The 27,275-nt window shown below is 52.3% G+C and overlaps 10 protein-coding genes across 11 annotated transcripts; 3 read left to right on the plus strand and 7 right to left on the minus strand.

The window, feature by feature from the left end:
* Window positions 1-120: 120 nt before the first annotated feature.
* On the minus strand, window positions 121-2,699 carry PV05_09442 (uncharacterized protein). Its single transcript, XM_013455782.1, has 2 exons — window positions 934-2,699; window positions 121-879 (listed from the first exon to the last, which is right to left on the minus strand). The coding sequence occupies exons 1-2, from the start codon at window positions 2,533-2,535 to the stop codon at window positions 271-273; spliced, it is 2,211 nt and encodes a 736-aa protein (XP_013311236.1). The 5' UTR covers window positions 2,536-2,699; the 3' UTR covers window positions 121-270.
* Window positions 2,700-2,806: 107 nt separating this feature from the next.
* Window positions 2,807-5,502, minus strand: PV05_09443 (uncharacterized protein). Its single transcript, XM_013455783.1, has one exon. The coding sequence runs from the start codon at window positions 4,956-4,958 to the stop codon at window positions 2,991-2,993; it is 1,968 nt and encodes a 655-aa protein (XP_013311237.1). The 5' UTR covers window positions 4,959-5,502; the 3' UTR covers window positions 2,807-2,990.
* A 262-nt stretch (window positions 5,503-5,764) lies between these two features.
* PV05_09444 lies at window positions 5,765-7,450 on the minus strand. 2 transcript variants are annotated; one of them, XM_013455784.1, is made up of 3 exons: window positions 7,089-7,450; window positions 5,853-7,028; window positions 5,765-5,801 (listed from the first exon to the last, which is right to left on the minus strand). In XM_013455784.1, exons 1-2 carry the CDS (start codon window positions 7,328-7,330, stop codon window positions 5,873-5,875), a joined length of 1,398 nt encoding a protein of 465 aa, XP_013311238.1. In that variant the 5' UTR covers window positions 7,331-7,450; the 3' UTR covers window positions 5,765-5,801; window positions 5,853-5,872. The 2 variants fall into 2 exon arrangements, with proteins under 2 accessions (XP_013311238.1, XP_013311239.1); XM_013455785.1 differs by having other exon boundaries at window positions 5,765-7,028.
* Window positions 7,451-7,970: 520 nt separating this feature from the next.
* Window positions 7,971-9,423, minus strand: PV05_09445 (uncharacterized protein). Its single transcript, XM_013455786.1, has 3 exons — window positions 8,691-9,423; window positions 8,432-8,633; window positions 7,971-8,382 (listed from the first exon to the last, which is right to left on the minus strand). Exons 1-3 carry the CDS (start codon window positions 9,179-9,181, stop codon window positions 7,999-8,001), a joined length of 1,077 nt encoding a protein of 358 aa, XP_013311240.1. The 5' UTR covers window positions 9,182-9,423; the 3' UTR covers window positions 7,971-7,998.
* A 3,685-nt stretch (window positions 9,424-13,108) lies between these two features.
* PV05_09446 (uncharacterized protein) lies at window positions 13,109-15,326 on the plus strand (the record flags this gene model as incomplete). The annotated part of the gene is made up of 4 exons (XM_013455787.1): window positions 13,109-13,755; window positions 13,832-14,440; window positions 14,500-14,881; window positions 14,973-15,326. The coding sequence occupies 4 exons, from the start codon at window positions 13,109-13,111 to the stop codon at window positions 15,324-15,326; spliced, it is 1,992 nt and encodes a 663-aa protein (XP_013311241.1).
* Window positions 14,980-18,455, minus strand: PV05_09447 (uncharacterized protein). The gene is made up of 6 exons (XM_013455788.1): window positions 18,166-18,455; window positions 17,386-18,109; window positions 16,714-17,328; window positions 16,270-16,651; window positions 15,809-16,186; window positions 14,980-15,708 (listed from the first exon to the last, which is right to left on the minus strand). The coding sequence occupies exons 1-6, from the start codon at window positions 18,338-18,340 to the stop codon at window positions 15,568-15,570; spliced, it is 2,415 nt and encodes an 804-aa protein (XP_013311242.1). The 5' UTR covers window positions 18,341-18,455; the 3' UTR covers window positions 14,980-15,567.
* A 481-nt stretch (window positions 18,456-18,936) lies between these two features.
* On the plus strand, window positions 18,937-20,815 carry PV05_09448 (uncharacterized protein). The gene has a single exon (XM_013455789.1). The coding sequence runs from the start codon at window positions 19,026-19,028 to the stop codon at window positions 19,650-19,652; it is 627 nt and encodes a 208-aa protein (XP_013311243.1). The 5' UTR covers window positions 18,937-19,025; the 3' UTR covers window positions 19,653-20,815.
* Window positions 19,393-22,390, minus strand: PV05_09449 (uncharacterized protein). Its single transcript, XM_013455790.1, has one exon. It carries the CDS (start codon window positions 22,237-22,239, stop codon window positions 20,146-20,148), a length of 2,094 nt encoding a protein of 697 aa, XP_013311244.1. The 5' UTR covers window positions 22,240-22,390; the 3' UTR covers window positions 19,393-20,145.
* Window positions 22,391-22,538: 148 nt separating this feature from the next.
* On the minus strand, window positions 22,539-24,958 carry PV05_09450 (bifunctional purine biosynthesis protein ADE17). The gene is made up of 4 exons (XM_013455791.1): window positions 24,719-24,958; window positions 24,526-24,652; window positions 22,980-24,474; window positions 22,539-22,923 (listed from the first exon to the last, which is right to left on the minus strand). The coding sequence occupies exons 1-4, from the start codon at window positions 24,735-24,737 to the stop codon at window positions 22,768-22,770; spliced, it is 1,797 nt and encodes a 598-aa protein (XP_013311245.1). The 5' UTR covers window positions 24,738-24,958; the 3' UTR covers window positions 22,539-22,767.
* A 630-nt stretch (window positions 24,959-25,588) lies between these two features.
* On the plus strand, window positions 25,589-27,142 carry PV05_09451 (uncharacterized protein). The gene has a single exon (XM_013455792.1). It carries the CDS (start codon window positions 25,889-25,891, stop codon window positions 26,906-26,908), a length of 1,020 nt encoding a protein of 339 aa, XP_013311246.1. The 5' UTR covers window positions 25,589-25,888; the 3' UTR covers window positions 26,909-27,142.
* Window positions 27,143-27,275: the final 133 nt, after the last annotated feature.

Below are 27,275 nucleotides of genomic sequence, written 5' to 3' on the forward strand. Positions count from 1 at the left end.
ACTTGCAATTTCTAGCCTCGGGCACGTGACACAGAGTCCATCAGGGTCCGTCCAACCACGAATCTACTTCGATATCAACATAATAAAGAAACACAGTAAAACAGTTGGATCTTCGTGACTCTCGGAACTCCGTACACTTGAAAATAATAATATTACAAGGGTATCAGCGGGTGTATGTCAAGAGCTCCCATACTTAAACGCAAGAAATCAATTCCTTCAAGCACACCATCTCATCCTTTACGATTGCAGCAATTTCTCCTCGAAACGGCCTCATCTTTTGACCGACCCTTGTCGACATAATATCCTCACATTATCAAGGAAACTCTTCACCAACTCCTCGTACCTGCTGGGTCGACCCTCCCGCGCGTTTGCCAGCTGAACACGGATCTGTTCCGTGCTGATCTCAATTTCCAACTCGTGCTCTTTTTCCACTCTGTTCGGATAAGTGACCTGGGTTAGGTCAATTTGATATGCCATATGTCTGTAGCTCATACGATCTTTCTGTCGATCGCGCCCACCTTCCGTCATTTCTGTCAGCCAATGTGGATCCCCTTCCCAGGGACTTTCGATCGAGATTGATACTCTGTAATCGAAGTCTGCGCGAGGATTATAGATATCGACGTCCGAAATCCGAGTCTTGATAATCTGCGCCTTTACTTGCCCTGTCTCCTCATCGACGGTTCTCCTCACACGAGGCTTGTGTCTTGGATTGAGCCAGGTCACAATCCACGGCGCCAAATTCCGTCTTCCTTCCTCGGTAAGCTCATAAAACTCGTCGTATTCGTGAGGATGGTTGTACCCTATTACAGTTCGACCTGACTCACGCACAGATTCTTCGACCAAATTGTTGAGAAATTTGTTCAACAGCTCATGCTGGATCTGAGGAGGGTAATTAGCCGCGAGCCATATCAGCAACTCAAAATCATAACTTACCATGTTCATCGAACTCTGGAAACTAGTCTTTCCTCGATATTTGTCCCGATTGAACCATGTCTCCGTTTCCACGGGTAGAGCCAAGCGATGACTTGCATGCTCATCAAATATGCAGCCGAGCTTGGCCTCGATCTCAAACATTGCTCCACCTGGAGGAGGTGATGCCTCACCAATCACCGAGTAGATCCAATCGCACATCCTCCGGGTCAGATCCTCAAATGGTGTGACATTCGTGATTGACGGTTCCCAAGGACCCTCGACGGGCGGCGTGCTGGTTACAGGCGTCACATGAAGTTGAACTTGACCATTGGGCATCTGCGGCTCGGTCTTGATGACAGGTTCACTTCGCGGAGGTGCAAGCACGGGTGGAGCCTTGATGAATTTCAACGGCCTACTTCTGGCGCTTTGCGCAAAAAGCGGAATCTCGTCCCGCCGAGGTCGCTTGCGTGGTTGCGGCGTCGAGGCAACACTCGAGATGTGACTCGCACTTCGTTTCAGAGCCGGCTGTGCAGTAATTGGAGGGCTCGATTGCGCTGGCAGAGAAGAATGGGTCGATTGAGGAGTCATACTGTTGGGAGGTCCTGCGCCCTGGTATTGAGGCATAGCCCTCGTATCAGCCGGTGTAGAAACAGACCTAGCTGCCGCCTCGTGGTGTTGAGCATCAATGGCTCTGTCGGGCGTCCCTTGGGGCTGTGTGATTGCGCCCATGTCATACGCAGGCTGTGCGCCCTGAGAACTTTCTGACATTGATTCTTGATATCTCACTGAGCTCGATTGACGTTGGGGAGTCGCTCTTGGAATCGTCTTGGGACTCACGCTCTCGATGCTTCGTTCGCGCTCCCTGACATCCCCCGAGTATGTTCTTTGTATGCTTCCGCTTCTGGAAAGGTCCCCGTGCGCGTAGGGCGCTTGAGTGAAATCCCTGCTTTGCGTGGACCCTACAGACCCGACCGATGACCTTCTGTAGCTCTCGTGGCCTTGGGAAATAGGTCGGTGTGGATGCGGTGATGGTCGTGGATAGGAGACTGGTGGTCCCAAGGGTGTGGCAGGCGGAGGGTGGAATTGAGCCTGAGGTGACAGCGTCTGCGGGTTTACACGCGGGGTGCCGTTCGAGTTCAGGTCATCTCGCGGCGATTGATGAGCGAAAGCGGTGTGAAGACCAGGGTGATGTTGCGCGGTGGCAGAAGATGGTGTTTGATGGCGGTGAGCGGATCCAGGTGTGGGAGGGTAAGGCCCGGATGATGATGGTGAAGGGACGAATGGTGACTGTTGGTATGGTTGGGAAGGCGCGACCCCTTCACGTGGTGTGTGTATCTGTCCATATGGTCCAGGACTTTGCGCATATATCGATTGACCTGTCAGGCTAGGAGTTGACGCGGAGGCCGAGTTCTGCTGGTGGGGGGACTGCACGGCAAAATAGGAGCCATTGGCCGAGGACTTGTAGTCGGAAGATGGAAAGGGTTGAGGATGGGAGGATGCTCGCTCGAGAGGGTCGTAAGCTGGGGTGTGGACGGCAGCTTGGTCGTAGGAGGACTGAGGAGTGTGAAGTCGAGGCGGTTGTCGTTGCGACGAGGAGTCATTGAGCATCGATTTCAGGTCCATTTCTGCCACAGTCGGACCAAAAGCACCATATGGCGTGAAGCTGTGTAACAGCAACCTGCTCTTGCCATCAACGGACTACAGGCGAGGACTTTCACTGTCCATGGTGGCCTTGTTATTTGCGATCTGGCATTGCACAGACACGGTTCTGCAGGAGAAAAGAGACAAGACAATTCGCAGTTGCAGGCGCAACGCCAACGCCACATGCTCCCCACCCATTTTCGAGACGCACCGCAAACGGCTTCGTTACACATATCGATGCATGCATGCATACGGAATCTCTAGAAGCTGTATTTGGACATTCTATCTTCTCTATAATGCTACAAATTTCTTTGCATACAACAATGGGTATCAAGACGAAAAATCTACGCTCATGGCTGTTCTCCCAACACAAGGTCACGTGAAGACCAATGCCTCCTCGTCCAGTCTGTACCGCAAATGCGATGTACACATCAACATCAGCCCTGACCGTTGGTGTAGGTCATTAGCAGCGCCTCGTTCAGCATGTCATGGTCAATGCCAACTTGCGGTGAAAGATATGGGGTGGTTCGAGGCGTAAAGGTCAGTGACATGTCGCGTTGCAGAGGTATGCTCCCAAGGCTGACATTGCGCCGAACCCTCAATGGAGTTGTTGCTCTTAGTCCATTTTCACCATATACAGTAGACTCGATGCTGAGACTTCTTCTCCGCAGGAATGCTGGACGGGCAGAACGACCCCGTCTTGAGCGCCCTCTGCTGCTCGATCGTTTGACTTCACGCGCAGCTCGAGCTTCGGGACCAAAATTCGCGCGATCTCTTAGTGTATGGATTGCTCGAATCAGGGCAAGCTCAATAGCGACACAGTTCTTGATTCGGCACATCCTAGGCCAAGTGGCCCTTTCTCCGGCCATCGTGGATTCAACCATGAATTCCGGAGTGGGATTCATCATCATATGGAAATACTCGCTCGATTTGATTTCGGGTAGAATGTTGATGTCACCTGTATATTGCTGGTTGAAAACAGAAGCCCATCGATACCAGTTCTGTGGTAGGCCCAGATCTGACATCTGTTGTGCGCGGTGGATGATTTCCTGCCGAACGAGGTCTTTGGCGGTTTGAAGCGGTCTTCGATGTGGCATGGGGGACTGGGGCTGTATGCCTTGAAAGTTTTCCTCGGGTTCAAGAAATGCTCGAACGTGAGGGTTAACCTGCGAGACAATGAAGAAATTCACGTTGAACATTTCCGACAGTCTCCTCATAGGAATGTCGTGGTCCAGTGAACCGTCCACAAAAGTCTGTTGGGCATTCTGCATCCAGAGCTTTTCTTCTTTCGTGATGGGATCTTTTTCGTAGATGCTGACTGGTGAGAACACATTTGGAACGGCACATGAAGCACACACGGCCGACCACACATAGACATCCGGCGCTGTCACGTAGTTCAAGATTTGTGGTTCTGCACTGCTGGCGCTTGAGACGCAGATATTTAGTATTCGGCCAGTCTTGTAGTGTGCTTCTCGGAAGGTGATGTCGCCGAGCCAGGATTGCATTACTCTCTTCAAGTTTGCCATGTCAAAGAAAGCGCCTGTGCGAACATAATTGTGAACTCGTTGTAGAAGCCATCCCACCTTGCCAGTGCCAGGTGGATCAAAGCAGGCCAGATCAGAGTTTGGAAAGTATTCCAGCACTTCAAGCATGCGCTCGTCCGTTGAGCTCCCAATAATCCCTGCCACGATACTTCCGGCGGATGCTCCGGAGATAATCTCTGGTAGCAGATCGGCTTCCCATAGTGTTTTCACAACGCCAATGTGTTTCATGCCTAGCAGGGCTCCCCCAGAGAGGGTCAGCGCTGAGCGTCCCATGTACTTGAGCGCATCTTCTAATGATTGTTGATAGAATCGAACTTCTGCCGTAGGTACATTGTAGTGGATAGTGGTATCGGTAAACTTGTCGATAGTGTCCAGGACCGTATTGATATATTCGTCGATCAAAAATTTCGTTCCAAACCAAGAGTGCTTGTATAATCTTAACATGTTCATACCTCCCAGGTCTCGACTCAAACCAGTTCGCAAGACGTGCTGCATGGCGCCGAGATCCGAGGTTGCAATGGCTCGCTGCAGCATGCCAATCTGCGTGTCTATAACGTCGGGGTTGTAACCAGGTTCCACAGACTCTTTCCCTTCTTTCCATCTTTCGTGCCCTTGTAATTGATCCAGAGCAACCGTGCATTCCTCGTATTCAGCGAGGGTCGTTGCTTGGTGCATGCGTCTCGTGAGGGTCTCGGTGGCTGTCTCGGGCGGCTTCCTGCTGAATCTGGCAACCTCCTCGGCCAGCCTGCGTAACTTCTTGCTCGGTGAGCATATTTTGACGACGTCGGCGTAGATGCCGACGCACGACCAGAAGAGCTGGGTACTAGCATGCCTAGGAACAGGGAATAAGAGGATGGTCATGACGGTGCTTCGGCAGCGGCCATGAAGGAGTGTGACAAGAGACTCTAAACAGATCTCTATAGAGAGGTTCGCACACGACTCAGTGTAGAGGTGAGAGATTGTGACCTCAATAATGCAAGCGGCTGTGGTGGTAGGGGCTGCGGCTCAATTGAAATCGCGACAGCCCTGGTTGTAGTGAAGAACAAAGGAATAAACTAGACCGTGTGAAGAATGAAGGAGCGCATGGCAGCGGCGAGATGGCGAGAATCCGTAGAGGAGAAGAGTGGCAGAAGACTACCAGTCGAACGACGGCATGATGATGATGGTCAAACGAGTCGAATCGAGCATGCCTACACAGTATGGAGTACACAGTGTTGATTGCCAGGTGCCGGCAAAGTTGGACAGTGCGGCGGATGATGATGGATGACTGAATGAATGAAGGTGGGGCGGCTCATATGACATCGTCCTGGTCAATTGACCCAGAAACTTGAAGCCGGAGAAGTCATTTTGCTTGTCGAAGCTGTCGTCTACAGGTCACATTGCATTTTCTTTGCCTCCGTGGGTGGCCACGGCGGCCATTCATATGTACGCGGACAATGGGCGGTATAAGTTGGATGGAGCGCGTGACACCCTTGCTCAGCTCGAAATACCAAGCCCAAACGAGATCCCTGGCCCGGATCTGGCTGCCTGCAGCATCCTGGCCATCCCATGCAAAACTTCAGTCACTCGACCAACCGCGAAGATCTCTCGGCCGTTAACGATATGCCGTCCTACCGTTTCGGAACAAAGAAAATGGCTTCAGGGCCAGAAAACAGACTCTCATGCCTGCCCCGAAGCCACTTCTGTGACAGTCGACTGATGTGTCTATGCCTCCTTCAGATGGCGGGTTTCCCTGGAGCTACAGCTTTCGCGTACCTTGAGGGACTTTATGTCCATTACCTTGGTCCTAATGACGCTGCGCTCTGCATAGTCGGCGCGAAGCCTGCCTCGTCTATATTCACAGTTCCCTCCTTATCACTCCGTAATGCCAATCCCTTAACCCACTCCGCGATGCCATGCCGAAGTTGGACTACGGCTTCGGGTTCTTGCCAGAAATGTCCTGTCTCAGCCCTGTTCGCAACGAATTGTGACCCGGGTTGAGCTGACAATTCCTCCGTCCATCTTCGCAACTTCCGATCCGAAGTGAAAACGTCCTTACTGCCGTATAGACAATGGCAAGGATGCGTCGTAAGTTCATGGAACTCTTCTGCTGGAGCTGGACCAGTACCGCCCATCCTGGGGGTAAATTTCAACTTCGAGAACATTGTAGTGAAGCCAGCAACTGTGGATAAGAGCGGCGACACCAGCAGGTATGCAATCGATGGTAGTATCGGCGCCAAGTCCACCGACACGGCCTGAGGCTTTCCCATGGGTGTGGAGGGAGTAGTAGGAAGGTGCTGTACGCGATGCTCTCTGTGGCTGACCTTTCGACGAATCCTCTCGATACCCTCTTTCGCTCGATCCCCGTCGCCGCTTCTCCTCGGCCTTTCTCGGCTGCTCCGGTGGCCGGCTGCATCTGACTCGTACCCTCCCATGGTCACGATCCGACTCTCACTCCGGCTATGGTTCGGGCTCTTCAACCTCGTGTCCTTATCACGAGTAGTCTGATCCGGTTCTTTTCCCTCCGGCACAGTCTGAGTCATAACAGATGAAGACATCGCAAAGTAGGCCTTGATATCTTTGCCCAAGTCCCTCGCACGTGCCCTGATCTCGCACTCCGCCGACCCCGGCTTTGCTTCCTTGAACAATCCCGTCATTGTGCCCAGGGAAGGCAGATGAGCCGCAATCATCGAACCGTACGAGTATCCTCCCAGGATGAGGATAGGCGATTGAGTGTTTCTGCATGTATCCGGAACAGCTGCTTCCGACCTCGAGTCAGATGCACATAGACGCGGAACATCTGTATCTGTTCCCGAGACATCTGTCTCTACACGCGAGACATTACGGAAGACTGCATCGATGCAGCACAACACGAAGCCATATACAGAGACGTAGTCAGCTAGTTCCGCCTTCCCAGACCACGTTGTTCGCCCCGCCGAGCCAGATGCCCCCCTGCCAGCCACGATATCAGACCGAATTACTCCGTAAGGGCCCTTCGAAGGGTAAGCTCACCTGAAGTTGAAAGTGACGAGTACAAAGCCCTGTCGTAGTAGCACGCTGCCAACTATCCCCACGAGTGGATCGTCATAGCAACCGCCAAGCGGCGCATAGGGGTGTGCGAAGATAGCGAAGCTCCGGCCAAATAATTCGTGGTTCCGCTCAGATCGTCTTGGGTAGTATATGCGACTATCGAGTTCCAAGTCGTCGTGAATGCTAGGAATGACAAAGGAGCAGTCAGGTTTGGGAAGGGACATGCTTCATTTACTGCGCTTTGCACCGTGCAGAAGGCGATCATTTGGCGCCTACTGCGTCGGGTAGCACATAAGCATTCTCGTTCAGCCTTGCGTCGTAGAAGTTGGCGGAATAATGGGACGATTGTGCGAGAGGTAGATACAATGAAATCAAGGATCCTCTTCATCAAGTCAAAAAGCAGGTTGGTCTGACGGCCAGCCCACACTATATTTACTCCCCGTCAGTTTGGTCACCATATAAAAGCGAGACGTCAGACAAACGTGTTTGCTTCCGATAGAATACCCTTTTTTCGCCAGCCTTCAACATCAAAACAATGAGGCTCATAGACTTGATTCTACATGATACTATTACGACGATCATGCTGAGTGGGATACATGGACGGGGTTTTCGAGAGTAGGGTCAGGGCCAGCGATCGGATATCAGGGTAGGACCATGGGACAAGGCTGAGTTACTGTGAACAGGGACACTTGCGCCGTCCTTGTTCATACAGCAAAACGGTCCTCAAAGTCTCAAGAAGATACTGGAAAAGTCTGCTTCCAGACTTTGCTCCACAACCTGCAGGATGAATCGAGATCGATAGCATTTCGCTAATGGCTCACGCCACAGGAAACAAGGTCTCAGCTTTTGTCGGAGGGAGATTTATTGTGTCAGCATTTCATAGATTATTATTTCAGATCTGGTCGTCATTGTTTTTGCGGCGTGCGCCTCTAACCTCGCGAAGTCTTCGCTCATGATTTGGGTCGCCATTTTGCTCCTGATCGCTCTCCGGGCCCCTCCGCCTCTGACTCCTGCTTCGATCTCTGGCTGCGGGATCAAGTGCAGGATGGATATCTGCTGTCGAATTTCTAGCTCTTGCTTTGCCTTTCGATGACTGTCTTCGGGATGCAGGTGGCCTGCCCGCAAGCTCTGTCGTCTCAGTGCGGCCGTGGCTGTTGCTCTGGGAAGACGACACTCTCCTCGATCGCCTCTTGTCACGATCACCGTTGGCAGCAAGGGCACCGCTACCCGTGATGAATGCGTCAGGATACTCAAAACCGCGCGTATGATGCATATGCTTGGTCCAACAATTAGCTAAAGCAAACTTACGAGTGGCGTACACCCACCTGATGAGGTCCCCAGAGGTCCGGAGTCGCAGCACGAGTTCCTCTCTTCTCATCCACAGTGGGAAGGCCCGACATCGTCGCCCGGCGTGCCTCGAGCTTCCGCCGGTGTCGTCGCTTGAGCCAAATTGCGGCCCAAGTCAAAAGCGCAAATCCAACGATGAGGATGGCTACCATAAGGATCCATTTCCAATGGGTATCAATCCTGCAATTTCGTCAGCCCTTATGATTAGGAATAGTTTGCATCTGCAATCCGCCCTACCAGCTCTTGTTTGCCGCCGCAGCCGGCGCCGAAGCGCTCCCCGTCCCAGTGTTCGAGGCTGCGGGTGGCGGTGTGGAATAACTTGTGATTGTCACTATTGTCGTAGCCGTTGGCGTCGGGGAGGCCGTTGTCGTTAGGGGATCAATGCCCTGGCCGACTTGAGAACAAAACCCCTGAAACCATGTTTGTAGCTGCGACCTGTCGGATTCGACAGTACATTCTGCTGTGCAAATAGAGTCCGGTGTGCTGTACAGAGCCCCCAGGAGACTGCTCTGACAGAAACAATTCTCGTAGGTGAGGTCATTTGTGGTTGCAACGTTTGGTGGAATGCATGCACTTTGTGCTTGCAAAAGAACCACGCAGTTGACCGCGCAGGCAGGAAATGTGCTCGAACTGGACGTCGGAACGATGCTTTGTGAAGCAGCGACTTGGAGGAGCGCGATCGTCGCGAAGGCTAGGAGGAGAGAGCATGATGTCCTCAAGGTGGACATCTCGAATACAATGAAGCCGCGGGCGCGATTTGTGTGGAGACGGTAGCCCACGGTGGAGTCGCGTGATGAGGGTGTACTGAAGGAGTATATATATACCTAGCGGCGCCCTGGAGGCATACTCAAACACATTGCCAGCAACTCAATTGAGTGACTGTTCAGCAGGCGGGGGCGTTGTGAGAGAGATAGAGAGACAGATAGATGGCGAGGAGGTAGGGGTGACCGAAGTTAGCACAACGAGACATGGACATGCTGAGCTCACTAAGTTAACTTAGCTGGTAGGCTGGGCGCGGGGATGGGGATCCTATTGAGCCCCAAAGACCCTGCAAGTCAGGCACATGCCAGGGACCTTTTGCACAGCATTTGATTAAGGTTAAAGATCTGGTGGATGGATAGAAGCAGCAAAGTGGCCGGGGAATTTGCTCGTGCAATTGGACAGATACTCCGTACAACATTAGGTATCTTAATTGCCGAATGTGAGAGATTGGTGTGGGAGAAGAGTATCATCGATATTTTTTTTCAAGGGGAAGTGATGGATGACACCTGGCATTTCTTGACACAGCAGCGCTCATACAGGCCCCAAACAAAGTCACTGTGTCTTGCTCGACAAAAATCCAGAAGCAGCCTGGTCGCCATTGATGCCTGCAGGGGCGCGGATCATCCGTTATGGAGTACATCCATACTACGGTAGTAGCCAACGGCTTGACAATCTTTGCTTCCTGCCACTGGCCTTCACAGCGCCTGTATTTGAAGCTTGCCTCAGTGACCGCCCTCTTGTTACGGAGTACTGTGTACCTACAGGTAGCTACCTAAATGAAGCATATATTCTCTGCCCGACCAAAAGTGGTGTACCTATTACATCGAACAGACCTTTTGACACAGTGTGATTCGGCGGGACAGCCTCGTGCCCAACCTGCACACATCCGACTGTATTCTGGCACAAATTTGCATTGCTCTGTTCTCACCCCCGTGTCATTCTGCAGGCCGTCATCGGTGTCATGCAGCAAAATGCTTGACCCGACAGGAACAGATTAAGGTCGCTGCTCATGCAGAAGAGACCCGCTGTTCGCCAAGTAATCACTTTCCCGTGCTTTCCGAAGCTGTTGCGCTTGATTGACACTGTTCATACTTTGCCTTTTCCGCAGCTACTAGTACTGTTGATATCCAATTTGCACGAGTGCAGCATTCCAAAGCCTCGACATTGTTGCTTCGTATCTCCCAGTTCACAAACGGCTGCAGCTATGACGCTGACGGTGAGATCGAGCATTAGTCCGGGTACGGCAAATAAGTGAGATAGGCATGACCACTTGGGCAGTCGGCCTATATGTGGAATGATTCCATATTGCTAAACAGCATCAGAGGAGGGCCGAACTGCTAGCACATACGAACCATCGGTCGGCTCAAATGGCCGGTGTTTATGTCACCGGCTAAGCGTTGGAGACAATCTCGAGAACAGTGGGCGCAGGTAATGGTGGTTGGGTATACGTTTACTAAGAACAGGCGAAGAGCACTATTGCTTGTTGAGGGGAAGTGTTGAGCTCTCACCCTTTGTCCTTGCTTTCTGTGGTCCCGTTGATCCAACGACCGTCCTCAGTGAAGGCTGGCACTGATCGAGAAGAGGCCGCGACGGTTGGGATATTCTATACGAAAGAGATCAGTACGTTCTCATTTCTCCACCGGACCAGACTCCACCGTCGTCCTTGTATTGTTTCTTGCGATCACTCACGATTCCGAGACCCATGTTTACCGGAATTGATGTCAGATATCTGAGAATGGACCAGACCCAGCAGACTATCTGGACGGGATGGCGTTGGTGGCTGACGGCAGCATCAAGATGACAAGCACGGATCTGAATCTCTGGATGCCCTTTGCAGCTGAAAGCACATCTCTCGTTGTGGTCGCTACCACCTGCTTTCGCAGGCGTGCTTCATTTCCTCCTGCTAGAGATGTTTGATGAGTCTTTTGGTCCCGTATGCCGCGCGCAGAGGACGCCGGCTACGTCTGCGCGTATGCACAACAAAATCGATGGATCATAGTGCCATCAGGTGCGCTGCCAACGGTGGCCAACACCATACTGCCAGTGACATGCTTTGCTGGTTGCTTTTCTATTGGTTCCCGGATATGCCAGCCGGCGGCTAGTCGGCATGCTCAGACGTGTACAGGTCTCGCGTCTTGAAGCCATGATGGCCCTTTCCGACGAGCTAATGAGTTAGTCCGTGTTCATCGTACTGTCCCGACTTCTGTCGTGGCAACCGGCGTTCTCTTTCACCAGACATGTGCTGGTGGGAAGAATAAGGGCCTGGCGTCCAGACCTCTGCAACGTGAACCAGAGACGCGCAAAGGGTCTGAAGAAGGGTTCATACCAAGCCGTCGCCTAGTACTAGGGCTGCGACTGCGTCCGAAACTCGGAACAAAACGGTCACATCTCAAGGTAGGATCTCAGAAGATGAGCCATGCTCGGGGGGCATGGGAAGAATGGCAAACTTATGGAATGGAGTGAAGTTCCGATCTGGTTCTACTTGACCATAATCATATATCGGATGCCAACACCTGGACCTCCATATTGAATTTCGATCTGGAGTACTCCATATGGCAAGGTCATACATATATCCATCCGCGTCCCTTCCACAATCGTACCTCGTGAGTATTGTTTCTCTCCGGCAAGGCGGACCGCCTTACCATCAAGCCACCTTACAATCATGCCTGGCAGGTGCAGTGTAGATCCTGTCAACACTTGCCAAAACCGGCTTACTATTATATAACTAGCCCATACTCGTACACTACTAGAATACGATCCCGTCCCCATGGTAAGCCTGCCGGAGGAGGCGAAGACGCCGGATTACGATGCCGACAACATCATAGGACCGAATGACCATTCAAGCTTCTACAGGCATTTCTTGCCGCTTGCCTGGCAGGTGGATCGACGCTCGCTTGCATTCGTTGCATAAATTGTGCTTTCGAGGTCCCAGGCACACGGGTCGCACGGAATCCCAGGTGGGCAGTTGAATCCGCAAAGCAACTGTACTATTCATTCTTCGTGCACTGTCGAAGCTCACGCCAGTATCAGCCAGCCTATCAGCGCACTACTGGAAGAATACTACTAACGGTCCGGAGAGGTTGATACCTCGTAGACGATGCCGGGCGTCCCAGAGATAAAACGGTTAATTGATGCATATCCGGAAGAAACAGCATGCTCTTTTGGACCGTTATTCGTGGCGGTCATGCCCCATCGGCCAAGGAACCAGGTACTGAATAGCACTCGGGCACTCCACAGTACGTCACCCCAGTGTTCGCTTCCAGCCTGCGTCCCCAGTCAAACAACGACAGGAAGCCCAAGAGCCGTTTAAGCTTTGCTGGTTCTGATCCCGTCAATCCCGTCCTGGCCACATGGCAAAGTTGTTTTGGGATCTGAGTACCGGTGCAGCGACGCCTGTACGCACTACAAATGGGTAAGAGTCCACGTAGACATGACGAGGGTCTGCAGGATCGGCACTGCGACTTCTATTGTTTGGGCCAAGGCTGGCTCGCCCTTTCCTCAACAAACATGATGTAAGATGCAAAGCATTCGCATCTTGGTAAGTACATATATATGATGTTTTTCAACTCCTACGGAAAGTATGTTGTGGGAACTACCTAACTGAAACCGTGACAATCGAACTACTCCTGTGTCCACCATATCGTCCAAATGGGAACGAGGAGAAAAAGCGAGAGCTCTTGCGACGAAACACAACCCTCACAAAGAAAGAAGCCCCGAGTAAGGCGAGCTTGTGATGAATGCAGAGCAAGAAAGACGAAATGTACCGGCGAAAAGCCCTGCTCGTTGTGCGAAGAGGGTAGCAGAGGTCTGTTGAACGTTGTAACTGTCCAGAGCAGACAACTGACGTGCTCTCAGAATGCACCTACGATCAGCCTCGATGCCCAAGGGCTTCAATGGCCGACTATGTCCGGGCGTTGGAGACCAAGAATAAGCGACTGACAGAGCTAGTTAGCCAACTCGTGCCGGTGGGTGAGGAACTACCAGTATCCGATCTGCCAGAGCTACGCCGACCGTCACTGCTCTCACCTTCGTCGAGTGGAGAGATCGAAGCCCAGGAAGATGCTTCGCCAGAGGGGTTTCTAGAAACCATGATTGACGGGGTCGGCTTGCTCCAACAAGACAGGCACGGAAGCTATAGCTACCATGGCCATTACGCTGGCCTCACACTCTTAGAGCGGGTCCACGCATACTGTCGTCAATTTGTGCCTGCCGGGACCAAATATACTACTTTCGATACTACACAGATCTTCGACCAATCAGTCCCATGGTGCAGACAATTTCCTCTTATTCAGTGGTTTCTACCGGAAAAGGCTCTCGCTCAAAATCTTGCCACTGTAGCTCTGAACGATGCTTGCTGCCTTATGACCTTTGTGGACAAGGCTTCTTTCGACCAGATGGTTGAGCGCATATACAGCACCGATAGAGACCACTACGGGGAGGCAGACGTGAAGTTTCTCGCGCTGTTCTATGCAGCGCTGGCGGTCGGATCTCTTTTCGTCTTTGGCCAACAAGAAAGAAGTGAAATCAACACATCTGCTCAGTGAGTTTACTCCCGAGCCCCTTGCCCTTTGCCCTTTGCCCTTGCGCTGCCAGAACAGTCTCTGATCTCCAGACAGTCACACTTACTTCCAGATAGCTCATGCAATGATCGACCCGACTCAGTGCAGAGATCTCACGACAATGCAAGCTGTCATTTTCGTGATCATGTACCTTCAAGCTTCGGGGAGATTGTCACATTGCTATTCATATCTAGCACTGGCTGCAGGGTCCGCCGCACAGATGGGCATCCATCGGGAATACACTCCTATCTCGTTCGATTACGCACAGGTTGAGACGAGGAAGCGTGTGTACTGGACTCTATGCACCATGGATATTTACCTTTCCAATGTCTTGGGTTTGCCACGCACCATGCCGGATAGCGTCTGCGATCAAGTCTTACCTAGCAATTCTGCAGCCGAGGACACCGTCCAGGAGCAGAATAGTTCGGTAGCACCACCCTCTTTGCCCCTCTTATCGCTCGTCAACCACCACATCGGACTCCTTCGCATCATGTCCAAGGTGGCTGACTTCTTGTGCCCGGTAAACATCCAGGCCTCGGAACAGAATCGATACCGACGCATTGACGGGGCCAAACTCTCGCAGATCGAGGCCGAGCTCGCTGAATGGTACGGGGCTCTTCCTTCTATGTCGGAAGAAAATGGATCCTATGGATACGACCAGATCTGGTAGGTTTCACACAAGGGCTGCGAAGAATTACGAGGTACACTGCTAATTTTGCATCTAGCGTCCATCTGCGGCTCAGGCTGGCGTATGCACATGTTCAGCTGGTTTTGTACAGACCTTTTCTGCACCACATCATGGGCACCAAAGCAAGATCGGAAGCAGAGATGCGGTCGTACGCTTGTGCATCATCTTGCATAAAAGCAGCGATGCAGGTGATTTGGATCGTACGCCAACTGCATCAGCGAGGCTACGCTGTTGCTCCCTACTGGCTGAGTCTTTTCATGACCTTGTTTTCAGCCATGACGCTGCTCATGTTCGCTCTAAGTAACGAGGGTGGCGCGACGGTAGATGAGGCGTGGGAGGCGGTCAACTGGGCTGTGTGGCTGTTCACGGAGCTGAGCAGTACGAGCTTCATTGCAGAGAGGTGCGCTGCCGTCTTGAAGGTACGTTTGCAGACACACAAACCCAGTCACATACAAGGCCCTAGTTCAAGCAAGGAATTTCCCGCTAACAAGAAACACCAATGGCTTATAGGAGTTCACAACGAAACAGACCACATCCCCAAGTGAGGGCGGCATCTCGATCTGCGACACTACCTTTGAGCCCCCGTCTATCTCTCGCAACTCAAGCGACTCTCAGAGCAGCGACACTTGGCCGATAATGTCAAGCTGGACAGACCAGTTGTCCGACATTGCTGCAACTTGCTTCAGCCCTTCCGCAAATCTCCTGGACACCCTTGACGTCAAAGACCTCACTGCCGCTGCCGGCATGGCCGCTTTCCCCACGGACTCCACCACCATTGGCAACGACAACTTCTGGCTCGACGAGAACCTAAAAATATCAAACGAAGCCACCCCTGCCGTGCAGAATGACGTTTCGGCTTTTTGAAATCAGTTCTGTTCTTATTTCAGCCTTGGCTGATACAGTTGACAAGGCGCGAGGCGAAGGCAACTTAAAAATGCTGACCCTGTCATTACTCCTAACAGGTCTGCAGAACTCTCCAAGCGAAGTTGTAGTTCTTGGAAGACATTGCGCTGCAAGTTCCGCCTTGTACGATATTCAATACACATTTGCGACCAAGCATTTTGGAACAATCGCGTGATAGTGTTCAGACAGCAAGAAACTCGGTCTAAGATCTTCTGTCAAGCCCAGTAGATCCAAGCATATCACTGAAATAATTCTCGGTGATCCCGTCGTGAGGCCAACTGAAATGCTGTAATGTAGGAACGTCGACCAGTTCATCACTGACAGCTGTGGTGGCAGTCGTCGCCTATAATCGGATTGTCAGCGATGGCGACGCTCGTGGCAAACCGGGGGGCTAAGCTCCCATTCACCCCTGTGAACGGGAAGTGAAAGGGGTCAATGCTTACTCGGCTAATATCCTGCGCGCTTGGATCCCATACACTGCTGTCCATGGCAGGGAAGCTCAGCGCCGGAAGTGAGATGGTTGGATCGTATGGGAAGGCGTCTTGCTGCACACTAGTTGCGGGTTGCTGACCCCGGAAGTGTAACTGCGAGCCCGTCATCGACCAGGGTCCGGGCACACCTATGGCCTCATCGACAAGGCCCTGTACCTCAACTGGTCCCGTGAACGCGGAGGCTTGTGGCATAGGACCGGGCGCCTCAGGTCTCCCGGCACGGATTTCGAGTTGTTCGATGGGACTGTGAATGGAGCAGACACGCTTGGTCGTGGCCTCGATCTCATTGATGTCGAAGTCCACCGTGTGAGACAGACAACGAACAAGTTCCTGGACACAACGTTATTTTCGCGAATCCCAAAAGGAGACTCAAGACTCCCCATGGGCGCCCCCTGCAATAGAGACCGACTCACCTTCAAAATGCCCAGACACTGCTTGGAACCAGTCTCATGGCATGTGGTCGACGCTAGCAGGCATATGCCACTCTCTGCCTTGCGCCACGCCTCGATTGGATTTGTCGTGCCTTCCCTCGTAGCGATCAGGAAGACCAGACAGACCACAGACAGGAAAGTCGTGTAAATCGACGTCCATGATGCTGGGCGCAGCAGACCCAGCTGCTGTATAGCCTCGGATCGAGTAATGGCCGTCGAGGCAATTCTGATGCACGCGAGCGCCCGCTGCGACGCCTTCTGAGCCGTCGGGCGCCCGTCGGACGATTTGGCCAGATAGTGTAGAAAAGGGCGGTAGAGAACGATTTTACCAAAGAAAGACGTCATCTCCAACTCATATTTCAGCCTGCACATCTGATGTGAGTACAAGAGCAAGAGCGAACGGGGTAGAGGTCTTGGAACACATACCGCACGAAATCCGCGGAGCCATCGTCTCCTTTCGCCAACAGCTCAGAGGTGCTTTCACCCCAAGCACGAAACTGTGCCTCGATTTCTTCAAGGCTTCTTATACTCACGGAGATATTGCCACTTTTATTAGGTATGTCATTGTCTGTTGAGGGCATCGGATAGAGTGTTTTGATGGCCTTGGAAATTATGCGCATGATTTCCAAATGTTTGGCCGAGCCGCCGAGCAGGATGGCTTCTCGATTCGGGAGGCCCGAGGTCGCTTCATGGATGGCCTCATTTATGGTCAAGTCGATGGCGGGGTCGACGTCCCGCAGGTCTATCAGTGCCGGCAAGCCCAAGACTGCACTCAGATACATGTCGAGCTTGATGATGGTCCAGAAAATTTTCCTTCTGGTGTCACGATCTCGCCGGGAGAGCGCAGTGTCATGGGTCGACCGGTGGTGTAGACCTAACCTTAGGGCAGACGAGCATGCCAGGCTAAGGAAGGCATGAGCGGAGGCCATTCTTGCCGTTGAGATCAGGAATAGAGTGTAGCACAACAAAATTTGGAGTGACCGTAGGTCTCGACAAGCTGTAATATCGACCATCTTGCGCGCCGCAAGGTAGTGTCTCATGCTTTTGTCTCTCCGTCAGCAGAAAGATATCTTGGGGGGAAGGGACGGGATCGCTTACGCCTGACTAACAGCCTGTCGACACCCGTGCTTCTGATGTTCGGACTGACTGAAGAGATACCCGAGGCCCAAGACGAGGAAGAACAGTGGAAGGAAAGCACGGTCGTCACGATCGTACTGGACCGGATCCTTGGTGTAGATCCGGTCGACCATCTCGTGAAAGGTCGGCTCGTGGAGAAACAAGAAGATCGGGTATGCATGTGCAAAGACAACAGAGATCAAAGCAGCAGCGGTTGTTCGGTGAGGTAGCAAGGGCTCAATCGGTGGTGCATCGTCCAGAGAGCGATCAGTAGGCAATGGAGCGTCAAATAGCAAAGATATGGCGGATGGCGACGAGTCATTTGAGGCGATGGGAGGGCTATTGCTGGTTCCGAAAAACTCATGCAGTCGGTGGAGGAATGCAGCACCTGAAGGTGCACCGTAGAACTTGGCTGCCCATGGATCGCCAGATTCCACGCGGCCATAGCGACTCATCATGCTGTCCAGCATTGGGCCATTGTTTTGGTCGTCAGTGGGGGTGGTTTCTTGGATGAAGGTGTCGTCGGAAGGCAGAAGGCCACCGTCGCGAGTGTTGAGGACGGTGTCGAGGTCTGCATCTTCGAGCGAGAGATTCCCAAGCTTGATCTGTTCCAATTTTGCCCGGACAACACGGAGCCGATCCTCAAGGACTCTGGCTCTCAGACGCGGATCAGTGTTGCGCGAGACTGTTGAGGTGTATGTACAAACTGCGTATGATTGTTAAGATGCCATGATTAGAGTAATGCAGATATCGTTCACTCACTTCGTCCTCCCTGGCGGCAAGGTTCACAAGGCGAGAGACCATCACATTTGATCTTGCGGAAGCGACAATCATCGCAGGCCCTCACAGCGCGTTTCCGCCGTTTATTACCTGAGGTTGGGGATGGCTCCGTATCGTGTATCTGGTCATCATGGGGTTTGGCATCGGAATCCGCCATTCTGAACCCGATAGCATTCCGAAATGCAATACCTCCAGTAGTCAAGGCCGCGACCAGTGATGGAAACGGACAGAGTCTGCCTGACGAAACTCCATTGAAAGAGTAAGGCGTTAACCACCTCGCCGAGTATCCGAAGGAGGAGACTGTGAACAAGTCTAGTTACTGTTTGTGACGTATTTCCCACTTTTGCCAATCACTGGGCGCCAAGCTGCCCGGGAGGCGAGGGAGGGTCATATTCAGCCACTGACCTAACCGCATGGTGACCCCTGATGGAACATCTCCGGGGAGCCTACGGAGTACTCGTGCCCACCTAGGTACTGTACAGTAGGTGTCAGACCCTGTAGGGGCATGATGGGGGCTCACTAGGCAAACTAGGCATCCTCGTGGCTGGGTAACGGAGTACCTAAGTTAGTCCCGTAACTCGGTACCCTAGGCGTGCCTAAATGAAGCCATACTAGCCTGCTAGCGGTATGATGGCGGGAAAAGTGGGAGCAGCCACGAGCAGCTTAGTAAGTACCTGTACCTAGGAACCTGAACCTCGCTCAAGGCAATCTCCCCATTTCGCCATAGCCGCCATCTCCTTCTGAATGTACATACAGCATTCACGGTCCATCACACGACGAGCGAGCATCCGCTGATCAGCCACCTGCACGTCTGACAGACACCGCGCGACGACTCAGACGCCATGCAGAAGGACGATCCGAGCTCCTCATCGCAGCACGCATTGATACAGCGCCTCTTCAAAGAACTTGCAGGTACTTGGCTTCTGGATCGGAAGTTACGAAGCGCAAATGCTTCAGAGCCGTCTGGACAATGCAAGGGCAAAGCCACTTTCACGGAGACACAACCATCTCCGGCCATTGACGCCGACGGAAAGCTGCAGCTTGCCGATGCTGAGCTCCTTTACCGTGAGCAGGGCGAGTTCGAGATGGACACCCCCGCATCAGTTCCAAACAAAAGTGTTCCGAAATTCTCCTTCTCCCGGCAGTATATCTGGCGATTACAGCAGTCAGGAGGCGTCGATACTATAAGTATCTGGTTTACAAAGCCAGGCACCGATAAGATTGACTATCTGTTCCACAAGGTTGATATGGTTCTCGACGACCACGACGGCTCCAATTCTGAACACGATATAGTTCTTCGCGGTCAAGGGGGACACCTCTGCGTCGAGGACTACTACAGCAGCTCTTACGTCTTCGAGATGTCGGCCACAGACCATACCACGGACCGACTCTCATCCTGGAGTATGATGCATGAGGTCCGTGGGCCCAAGAAGGATCAAATCATCGAGACGACATTCACCAAAACGTGACGTACTACTCTCTCGCGCCCTTCTGTCCTTTTCAGCCTCGTCACTGCGAATCCTACGCTTCCTCTTGATACTCGAAAGATCACCCTCCTTCGGTCTTCGTATGGCTTACTACTCGGCGCAAACCCAGTTGGGCCGCCAAGTGCATTCTTAAGAGTAATATTACATCACCAATGGCTCCGTCGCACATCAATCCACTTTACATGTTGACAGTACTGCCAGCCCACAAATTATCGAGTTTTATCACCCAGATTTCAATTTGCAAGCAGGATCAAAAACTATACTGGGAGGAACGTGCTGTACGCGCATGGGGGTGCTCAGATGTGTTCGCGTGCAGATGCAATAGCTTGCACAGCCTTGCTCTAGACGAGATACTCGCCGAGTGAGATCCTGTACAACTGGCGAACTTCTGAGTTGCTGGTAGATGCACCATGGTCGGGGCCGTTGTCCCAGTACCGCACTAAGAATCGAATTTTCAAGGCGCGTTAATCATGGATCACCATTCCGCCATTTCAAAATCAAAGGTTTCCTGATCACCTCCCAAAGATGTTGGCATGATGAGATAGTTGGCCGGGTCCAGAAATCGATCAAATAGCTGCGTTGTCAAGGCTGTATCCTGCTGAGCCGCTTTTCGAAGATTGTGGATCGCCGGACCCATTTCGAAGGTATTGTGCAAGGCGAAGCTGTCATGAGTGCTGGCGGAGTTCTCTGTTAACTGATCCGTCCCCAAATCTACACCCTTGCTCAGCGACGTGATGATGTCCTGTCTTTCGGCTGTGGCAGTCTCCGATCTGGCATTCTTCTTGAGCCCAGCAAGAAGGAATTCGAAGATCCTCATGCCCCAAAAGGCGGGTTCCCAGCAATCTTGCACTTCGTTGAGGACTATCTGGCAATTGTCCAGGGCGGCTTGGCCCAGTTGAGCGATCAGGGGCTGCGACCTGCGTATAAGCCGGAAGAAAACGATCCCAGCGACGAAAAAGGCTGGGAATACTTCCTGCGGGAGAGAATGCACCATAGACCTCGTCATCAAATTAAGCGATGTTGAGGCTATGGTTTGAGCCGCGGACTCGGCAATCTCGGACGTCGGAGCCTCTGCGTCGGCCAATCCAGCAGTGGAGATATTTGGTGAGTCTCCACGTGGAAGATAAATGAGAATTAGATGATGGTGGTACAAGATCTTGAGGCATTCTGCAAAAATCGAAGTTGAGACGCCATAGTCTGGCCAGTTGATTGACGAAGGCACATCGAACCGCCATTGAACCAGTAAGTCCCTGAGAGTCTCAGGCGTGGTCGAGTCGAGGCCGATGTTGAAGCGTGTGTTGACAATGCGTCGTAAGATGAGAGACAGCTTTGCAAAATGGATCTGATATTGCATGTAGAGCTGGGATGGGTCATCAGAGCCAGTAGATGTATCGCCATCCGGACCAAAGTCGTCGTTGGTCAGCATCGGTGCATCAGAGTGACTCATATTGACTCTGAATGGCCGGCCGAGGAGAGTTCCGCAGTATGCGTCTCGCACTGCAATGGTCCACCACAATCTTCTCAGCAAGCCTTTATCTTTGTGCAAGGTAGAATAGCCTGCTGAACGGTGAATGCCCAATGACTCGGCTATAGTGACTGCAACGCCGATCCACGAGCAAGGGTTCCAATAACCCTTCATGTCTGGTCCCCAAAAGGTGAGCATGACGATAGCTTGCAACAGGACGACACTGTTGGTTTCGTAGCCTACATCGTACAACACCTTGGCTTTATCATAGAAGAAGCGTCGTGCAGCCTGTCTGGACCTGAAGCCGGCCTTCTTGAGTACGTTTGCATCGCAGTATGTGGCGCCGATGAGGCAGGCCGCTTGTAGAAGGATCCACGGCAGGTTTCGGGATTGGTGTTGTCGCATAAACTCAGACCTATCCACGATGGAGCACAGCGGGTAGAATTTGTCAATGAACGCCTGGATCAACGCAGTCAGGCATTCAGTGCTCGGTGCAGTCAGGGCGCCTTTCGCTTGCATATAGGTCAGATCAGCGGCTGATAGGTGTGAGGGGTGACCTGATCGACGGGGGCTTGAAGCCTGGTTGCTGTTGATGGCCTCCGAGGAGCCACTGCTCCGCCTGTCCCTCTTGTCAGGCTGCAGCTCCTTGAGTGCAAAGGTCAGTGGAGAGGAGTCCCCCAGTAAGACGAGTCCATATTTGCCGACCAGTCCCTCCACGTCTGAGTCGCCCTGCCTCAGGAAGTTTTCGAAGCCCACCGCCAAAGCATTGCTTCTCGGAGCAGTTGGAAGGCCATTGTTCGCAGCTTGTCTCGTTGCCGAGCCCCCAAGGCTATCTCGTTCAGGCGATACACTTTCAAGGCGGGAGTCTGTCGTGGACATTGCTTGAGGTGTCCGGGACTGCGGTTTTAGCGACCGCCAGCGATCATAAGTGCCTCGACGGGAAGAGATGAATGCACAGTCTTGAATTCCGTCGACCTTACAGCGAGTGCACGGCAAACCAGTCTGAGCGGCATCGCATTTTACCTTCCTGTGATTGCAACGTTGGCATGCCTTGAATGCCCTTATCCGGGGTTTCAATTTCTCCGGAGGAGACGCGGTTGCCATGTCGATCTAAAGGCCTCGCTGAGGCCTCTACCACATTCGTATGGGTTTCTTTCAGGATGGCAACAAAGGGTAGGTTCGAAAGAAACACAGATGCAGCTCGATACTCCGAACGGCGATGTCTGGCGTCGACGAACACAGGGACTGACTCCGCGTAGTTGCCTAACTTATGTTACGGGACATCGAAGATTCTAAATGGCGGAGTTGATGATCAGGTTTCCCGGTTATTGCCGAAAATTGATGCGCGGCGGCTATGACCTACTTGGTCACGTGACAAAAACAGAATGACGGATGATGGTAATGCAATTGTCATTACTGGGTCGGCTTTTGGGGATGAGGTTATGGATTCCGCTTCGAAAGGGGAGGACCAAGTTTCACCATGATATTTTTGTAAGTTACTCTTGTTGAAAGGGCCACCCAGTCTAACAAGAATTGGCGTTTTCGATCAGCAGGAGTCTACCTGCCCAGGCTATCGTATGAAATATCGACCTTCCAACTCCTTGTGGTATCCTACTCAGGGCCAAGAACAGCTCAATGATGGAACAGACGCGTTGCCTGCTCGATGAAGCTGATGCCTAGGTTGTCTGCTGTGTCGAGAACTGGGCCGTCGTTCTGGCTCCCTAGAGGTGCTGCAATATACTTCACTCCAGATCTGGCGGCCCTGTAGACGTTATCGACAAAGGGGAACTGCATTCGATCAGTACGGTCATCGAATGAATGAGGGTGACCACGGAGAAACTTACAAAAGCGTCACTAGAGACGGCCACCTCGCTGAGCTTGTCGAGCCACTGCCGTCTCTCCTCCGCCGTGAAAGGTTTGGGCACACAGCCTTGAGCGAAATTGCGCTCGTAGTCTTTGGTCTCAAATTCACTTTGAGGTGGAACTTGACCTGAACAGAGCATATCAATGGCGTTGGACTTCTCGGCCCGCTTGACCCCCTTGGCCCATTGAACTGACAGCGTCCGCTCGTGGAAGCGCATCCACCAGTTGTCCGCCTTGTCTCCAGCTAACCGCGTACAGTGGATGCGACTCTGCTGGCCAGCACCCAGACCAATGACTTGACCATTCAGGGCATAGCAGACCGAGTTTGATTGGGTGTATTTCACAGCAATTGTGGCGACAGTAAGATCACGGAGAGCAGAATCTGAGAGCGTAGACGCATTCTTGGGGCGGACGACCGAGCTGAAGGTCTGGTTAGGCAAGATTTTGACGTCGTTGCGTCCTTGGGTGAGCTGAACGCCATAAACGGTCCGATTCTCTTGGGCGGGAGGCTCATAGGTTTCGTCCATCTGCAGAACGAGGTATTTGCCGGCTTTCTTCTTCTTGAGGATCTCGAGGGCCTCCGGCTCATAGTCGGGCGCGATCACGCCGTCCGAGACTTCGCGAGAAATGATCCTAGCTGTAGGCACATCGCACTTGTCGGAAAGGGCAACGACATCGCCGAAGCTGGACATACGGTCCGCACCTCGGGCTCGAGCATATGCCTGAGCGAGGCCTGAAGACTCGATCCCGTCAATGTCATCAACCATGTAGACCTTGCGTTCTTTCTCATTCAGAGGGACACCGATGGCTGCACCCGCTGGAGACACATGCTTGAAACTCGCGGCTGCCGGTAGACCAAGAGCCTGCTTGAGCTCCTTGACGAGCGGCCAAGCGTTCAAACAGTCAAGGAGGTTAATGTAGCCTGGCGAGCCGCCGAGCACCGTGAATGGCAGCTTGCCACTGCGTACATATGCAGCAGCAGGTTTCTGATGAGGATTGGCGCCATAACGTAGCGAGAGCTGTTGGGCGCCGTTGCCAGCGTACTGCTTGCGGAAGAAATCGGAGATGGCGGCATCATAATCAGCGGTATGTTCAAAAGCCTTTAGAGCATATAGCTGGCGAGTCTCTGGGACGATGTCTCCTTTGTCGAGTTCCTGTAGGAAGTTGGGATAGTCTTTGGGGTCACTAAGAATCGTGACCCGGGTGTGATTTTTCGCCGCAGCTCTAATGAGGGTGACGCCTCCGATGTCGATCTCCTCCACCGCTTCAGGGATGGTGACATTGATCTTGGCAACGGTATCCTTGAAGGGATAGAGGTTGCATACGACAAAGTCGACCTTGTTGATGTTCTGATCGGCGAGATCTTTTTCGTCGGAAGCAAGATCTCGCGCCAAGATACCTGCATGGACAGCAGGATGCAGAGTCTTGACTCGACCTGAGAGCATTTCGGGTGCCTTTGTGATGGCCGAGACATCTCTGTGATGCACTTAGTACGGTGATTCGATACGATAGTAGCGGGAGACATACTCGACCGGGAAACCAGCTTCGCGGATCAACTTGGCCGTACCTCCTGAAGCCAGAAGACGGACATTGTTCTTGATAAGGCCTTTGGCCAGGTCGAGAAGGCCGGTTTTGTCGTAAACAGACAAAATAGCTAATCAGGTTAGTCTGATTGTACTCACGGATAGCAATATGTGGTAGCGTGGCAAGGATGACATACCGATCTTTTGTGAGGCCATGGTGCGAATATGAGGTGTGAGCGTTGGCGGCTAGACTGGCGAAGAATGATAGGTATGAGGAGTGGAAGCAGGATAGCACTGTGAAAGCATGTACGATGACGATTTCAAGTTTCAGATACCTCCACCAAGCAATAGGGTCTCGTTCTTGGAGTATCTCTCAAAATTCGAAATCTCAACTTTCTGCCCGGCCCATCACATCAGATCAGCTCGGCGGATCGATGGTGGGGAGACTCGTGCAGAAAAAATTACGACACAGGATGATTGTGGATGATCTGCTCCGCACCAGCTGTTCCGAACGTGTACTATGCCATATACAGACTAGTGTGGCTATCAACACTCTTGCCATCCCACATGCATCTGTCGTCGGGAGTTGCAGGTCTCAGCCTTGCATTCCAATGCCAGGTACGGATTAGGCGCGAACAAATGGGTACCTATTCGAACTTGAAGGGTGGGTGCAACGACGCGTACAGCAAGTCGAACCCATCACGGGCTTCCCTGTGAGCGTCCGGGATCACATAAGGTAGCTATCGTGTCCTCAACAGCCTTAGAGGGGTTCTGAGCGAGTAATGAGGGGCTCCTACTTGTGCACTCACAGGACTATCACAGTACCCAACAATTGTATTTGGGGCGCCCGTTAGGTTGTATTGATAGGCGTAAATAGGTTGGTTCTAAGTGCATTGCTAATGGCATGGTACTGAATCAGGTGCTTGGACCTGGTGTTCCCCAGACCTCCTACTTCCTACTTCCTACTTCCTACTCGTGATGTTGTGGTGGACATTCATTCACGGACCGGGCCTTAGCTTCACTTTGACTTCATAACATCTTTACATTTGTGAATCATGGGGCAGAATCTCAGTCTTATTCATCTTTTCTCTTCACTCCTGCACTCGCACAATAAACATCAGAACTGCCTTCCGTCATATTGTTCTTGCCGATTCACAATTTGCACGGCGTCCACACGTGACCGTTTCTGCCTGTCTATAAAGCATATCAATCATCGAGACCATACCTGGTCTTTTGACCCTCGTCATATTTTGGTTCGCCAACTTCTCCGAGCGTTCTTGCTCCTGGTTGCAAGCAAAGTACCTCTTATGCCCATTCATCACGTACGCACCTATCTATCAAAAACCGTCCCAGAATAGATAGACCTCATGTCTTCACGGAAGACGCGACGACCAGTCCAACCCCGACTTCCTCCACTTGCCTCTATCAAACCTCAACCTCCCTCCACCACCCTGCTCATCCGATCATGCGTCCGGCCATCCACCGTGCAGCGCCTTCAAACGAACAAGCCATTTCCATTCTTCCAACTGCCCGGGGAGATCAGGAACAGGATCTATGATCTTGTCGTCCCAGAGACTCTTGTCATTGTCTCCGGCAACCATCCTCAGAAGGAGTATGCAAAACTCAAGGCGCAGAATCCACGTCCCAAGAAGATCAAATGTCCCCGCTATCGACTGTCAGGAAAATTCGCGGGAGAAGCCGCGCCAGTATTTCTGCTCTTCACCTGTCGTCAGATGAAACATGAGGTGGAAGAGTTCATCTATGCCCGGACCACATTTTGCTTCGACAAATTCGGCGTCATCAACAAATTCCTCAATCGTGTCAGGGAAGCAGGTGTCAAGAGTATCGAAAGCTTGGAGCTCACCCATGAGGGCTACAGTGAACCAAGGATGATGGCTGACCGAGAGTGGAAGTTGCGTCACGATGCGCAGTGGAAAGCGACATTGGAACGAATCAAGGAGCAGGTGACAGGACTTCGACGACTCAGACTCGACTTGACAATCTACGATTGGCCATGCCGGCTCGAGACGACCGAAAGATGGGCCAGGCCACTTCTTCACCTTGCTGGAGATGGTTTGGAGCGCGTGGATGTGACACTGGAGCACGATCGATTCCACCTCGAGAAATGTGCTGCTACTGCGAAAGAACTGGAGAACCAAATGATGTCCTCAAAGGGCAGGAAGATGAAGTTGCAGGAGGCTAAGCGACGAGCAGCCATGGAAAAGAAGAGGCGAGAAGAAGAGAAGAAGAAGGCCAAGAAGGTCTTGACAATCAAGCTACCACTGGCAGACAAGTCCGGGATGAACAATGTGCCGCTTAAGAAAGTGGTGAGAGGCAAGGGATTGGAACAGTATGCTCGTGCTGAACCTCCTGTTGCATTCTGCTAGAAAGAGCTAGCTTGCGGGATCAACATGATAGAGCTGTGGGCTACGAGAGAATACTCTTACTTACCGTGGCATGTTGAGGTCAGAGAATATCAACAGACATCATGAGAACGGGCAGCGACATACGAGCTGATTGCCGAATGAATGTGCCTCGAGTACTCCGACGCTGACCTAGTGAACGGAATGACATTGATGAGACCAAGAATACCTAAGTGTGGTCCAAAGATAGAAAATTACTGCTTCACCGTACCTGACAGCTGGCAGCTGCAAGACTGTCGTGGAGTGTCCAAAAATAGAGGCCGCCAGAGTGCGGGTGAGAGTGACTGCGCTAAGTGCCTAGGTATCGAACCCCCCCCCATCATGGCCCCCA

This window comes from Exophiala xenobiotica, assembly GCF_000835505.1.
Source record: "Exophiala xenobiotica strain CBS 118157 unplaced genomic scaffold supercont1.6, whole genome shotgun sequence".
NCBI classification, from domain to species: Eukaryota; Fungi; Ascomycota; class Eurotiomycetes; order Chaetothyriales; family Herpotrichiellaceae; genus Exophiala; species Exophiala xenobiotica.

Excerpts from the sequence above, each read along its gene's own strand:
- PV05_09442 (XM_013455782.1), bottom strand. The coding sequence starts at position 2,535 with ATGGACCTGAAATCGATGCTCAATGACTCCTCGTCGCAACGACAACCG. Across the intron at positions 880-933 it reads TCCAGAGTTCGATGAACATG|ATCCAGCATGAGCTGTTGAA; the intron begins GTAAGTTATGAT and ends TACCCTCCTCAG.
- PV05_09443 (XM_013455783.1), bottom strand. The coding sequence starts at position 4,958 with ATGACCATCCTCTTATTCCCTGTTCCTAGGCATGCTAGTACCCAGCTC.
- PV05_09444 (XM_013455784.1), bottom strand. The coding sequence starts at position 7,330 with ATGTCCCTTCCCAAACCTGACTGCTCCTTTGTCATTCCTAGCATTCAC. Across the intron at positions 7,029-7,088 it reads CTCGTCACTTTCAACTTCAG|GGGGGCATCTGGCTCGGCGG; the intron begins GTGAGCTTACCC and ends CGTGGCTGGCAG.
- PV05_09445 (XM_013455786.1), bottom strand. The coding sequence starts at position 9,181 with ATGTCCACCTTGAGGACATCATGCTCTCTCCTCCTAGCCTTCGCGACG. Across the intron at positions 8,634-8,690 it reads GCGGCGGCAAACAAGAGCTG|GATTGATACCCATTGGAAAT; the intron begins GTAGGGCGGATT and ends ACGAAATTGCAG. Across the intron at positions 8,383-8,431 it reads ACCTCTGGGGACCTCATCAG|CATATGCATCATACGCGCGG; the intron begins GTGGGTGTACGC and ends TGTTGGACCAAG.
- PV05_09447 (XM_013455788.1), bottom strand. The coding sequence starts at position 18,340 with ATGGCGGATTCCGATGCCAAACCCCATGATGACCAGATACACGATACG. Across the intron at positions 16,652-16,713 it reads GGCTCCGCGGATTTCGTGCG|GCTGAAATATGAGTTGGAGA; the intron begins GTATGTGTTCCA and ends TCAGATGTGCAG. Across the intron at positions 15,709-15,808 it reads GCGCGCAGGATATTAGCCGA|GCGACGACTGCCACCACAGC; the intron begins GTAAGCATTGAC and ends ATCCGATTATAG.
- PV05_09448 (XM_013455789.1), top strand. The coding sequence starts at position 19,026 with ATGCAGAAGGACGATCCGAGCTCCTCATCGCAGCACGCATTGATACAG.
- PV05_09449 (XM_013455790.1), bottom strand. The coding sequence starts at position 22,239 with ATGGCAACCGCGTCTCCTCCGGAGAAATTGAAACCCCGGATAAGGGCA.
- PV05_09450 (XM_013455791.1), bottom strand. Across the intron at positions 24,475-24,525 it reads GAAGCTGGTTTCCCGGTCGA|AGATGTCTCGGCCATCACAA; the intron begins GTATGTCTCCCG and ends AGTGCATCACAG. Across the intron at positions 22,924-22,979 it reads CCGTCTCTAGTGACGCTTTT|TTCCCCTTTGTCGATAACGT; the intron begins GTAAGTTTCTCC and ends GATCGAATGCAG.
- PV05_09451 (XM_013455792.1), top strand. The coding sequence starts at position 25,889 with ATGTCTTCACGGAAGACGCGACGACCAGTCCAACCCCGACTTCCTCCA.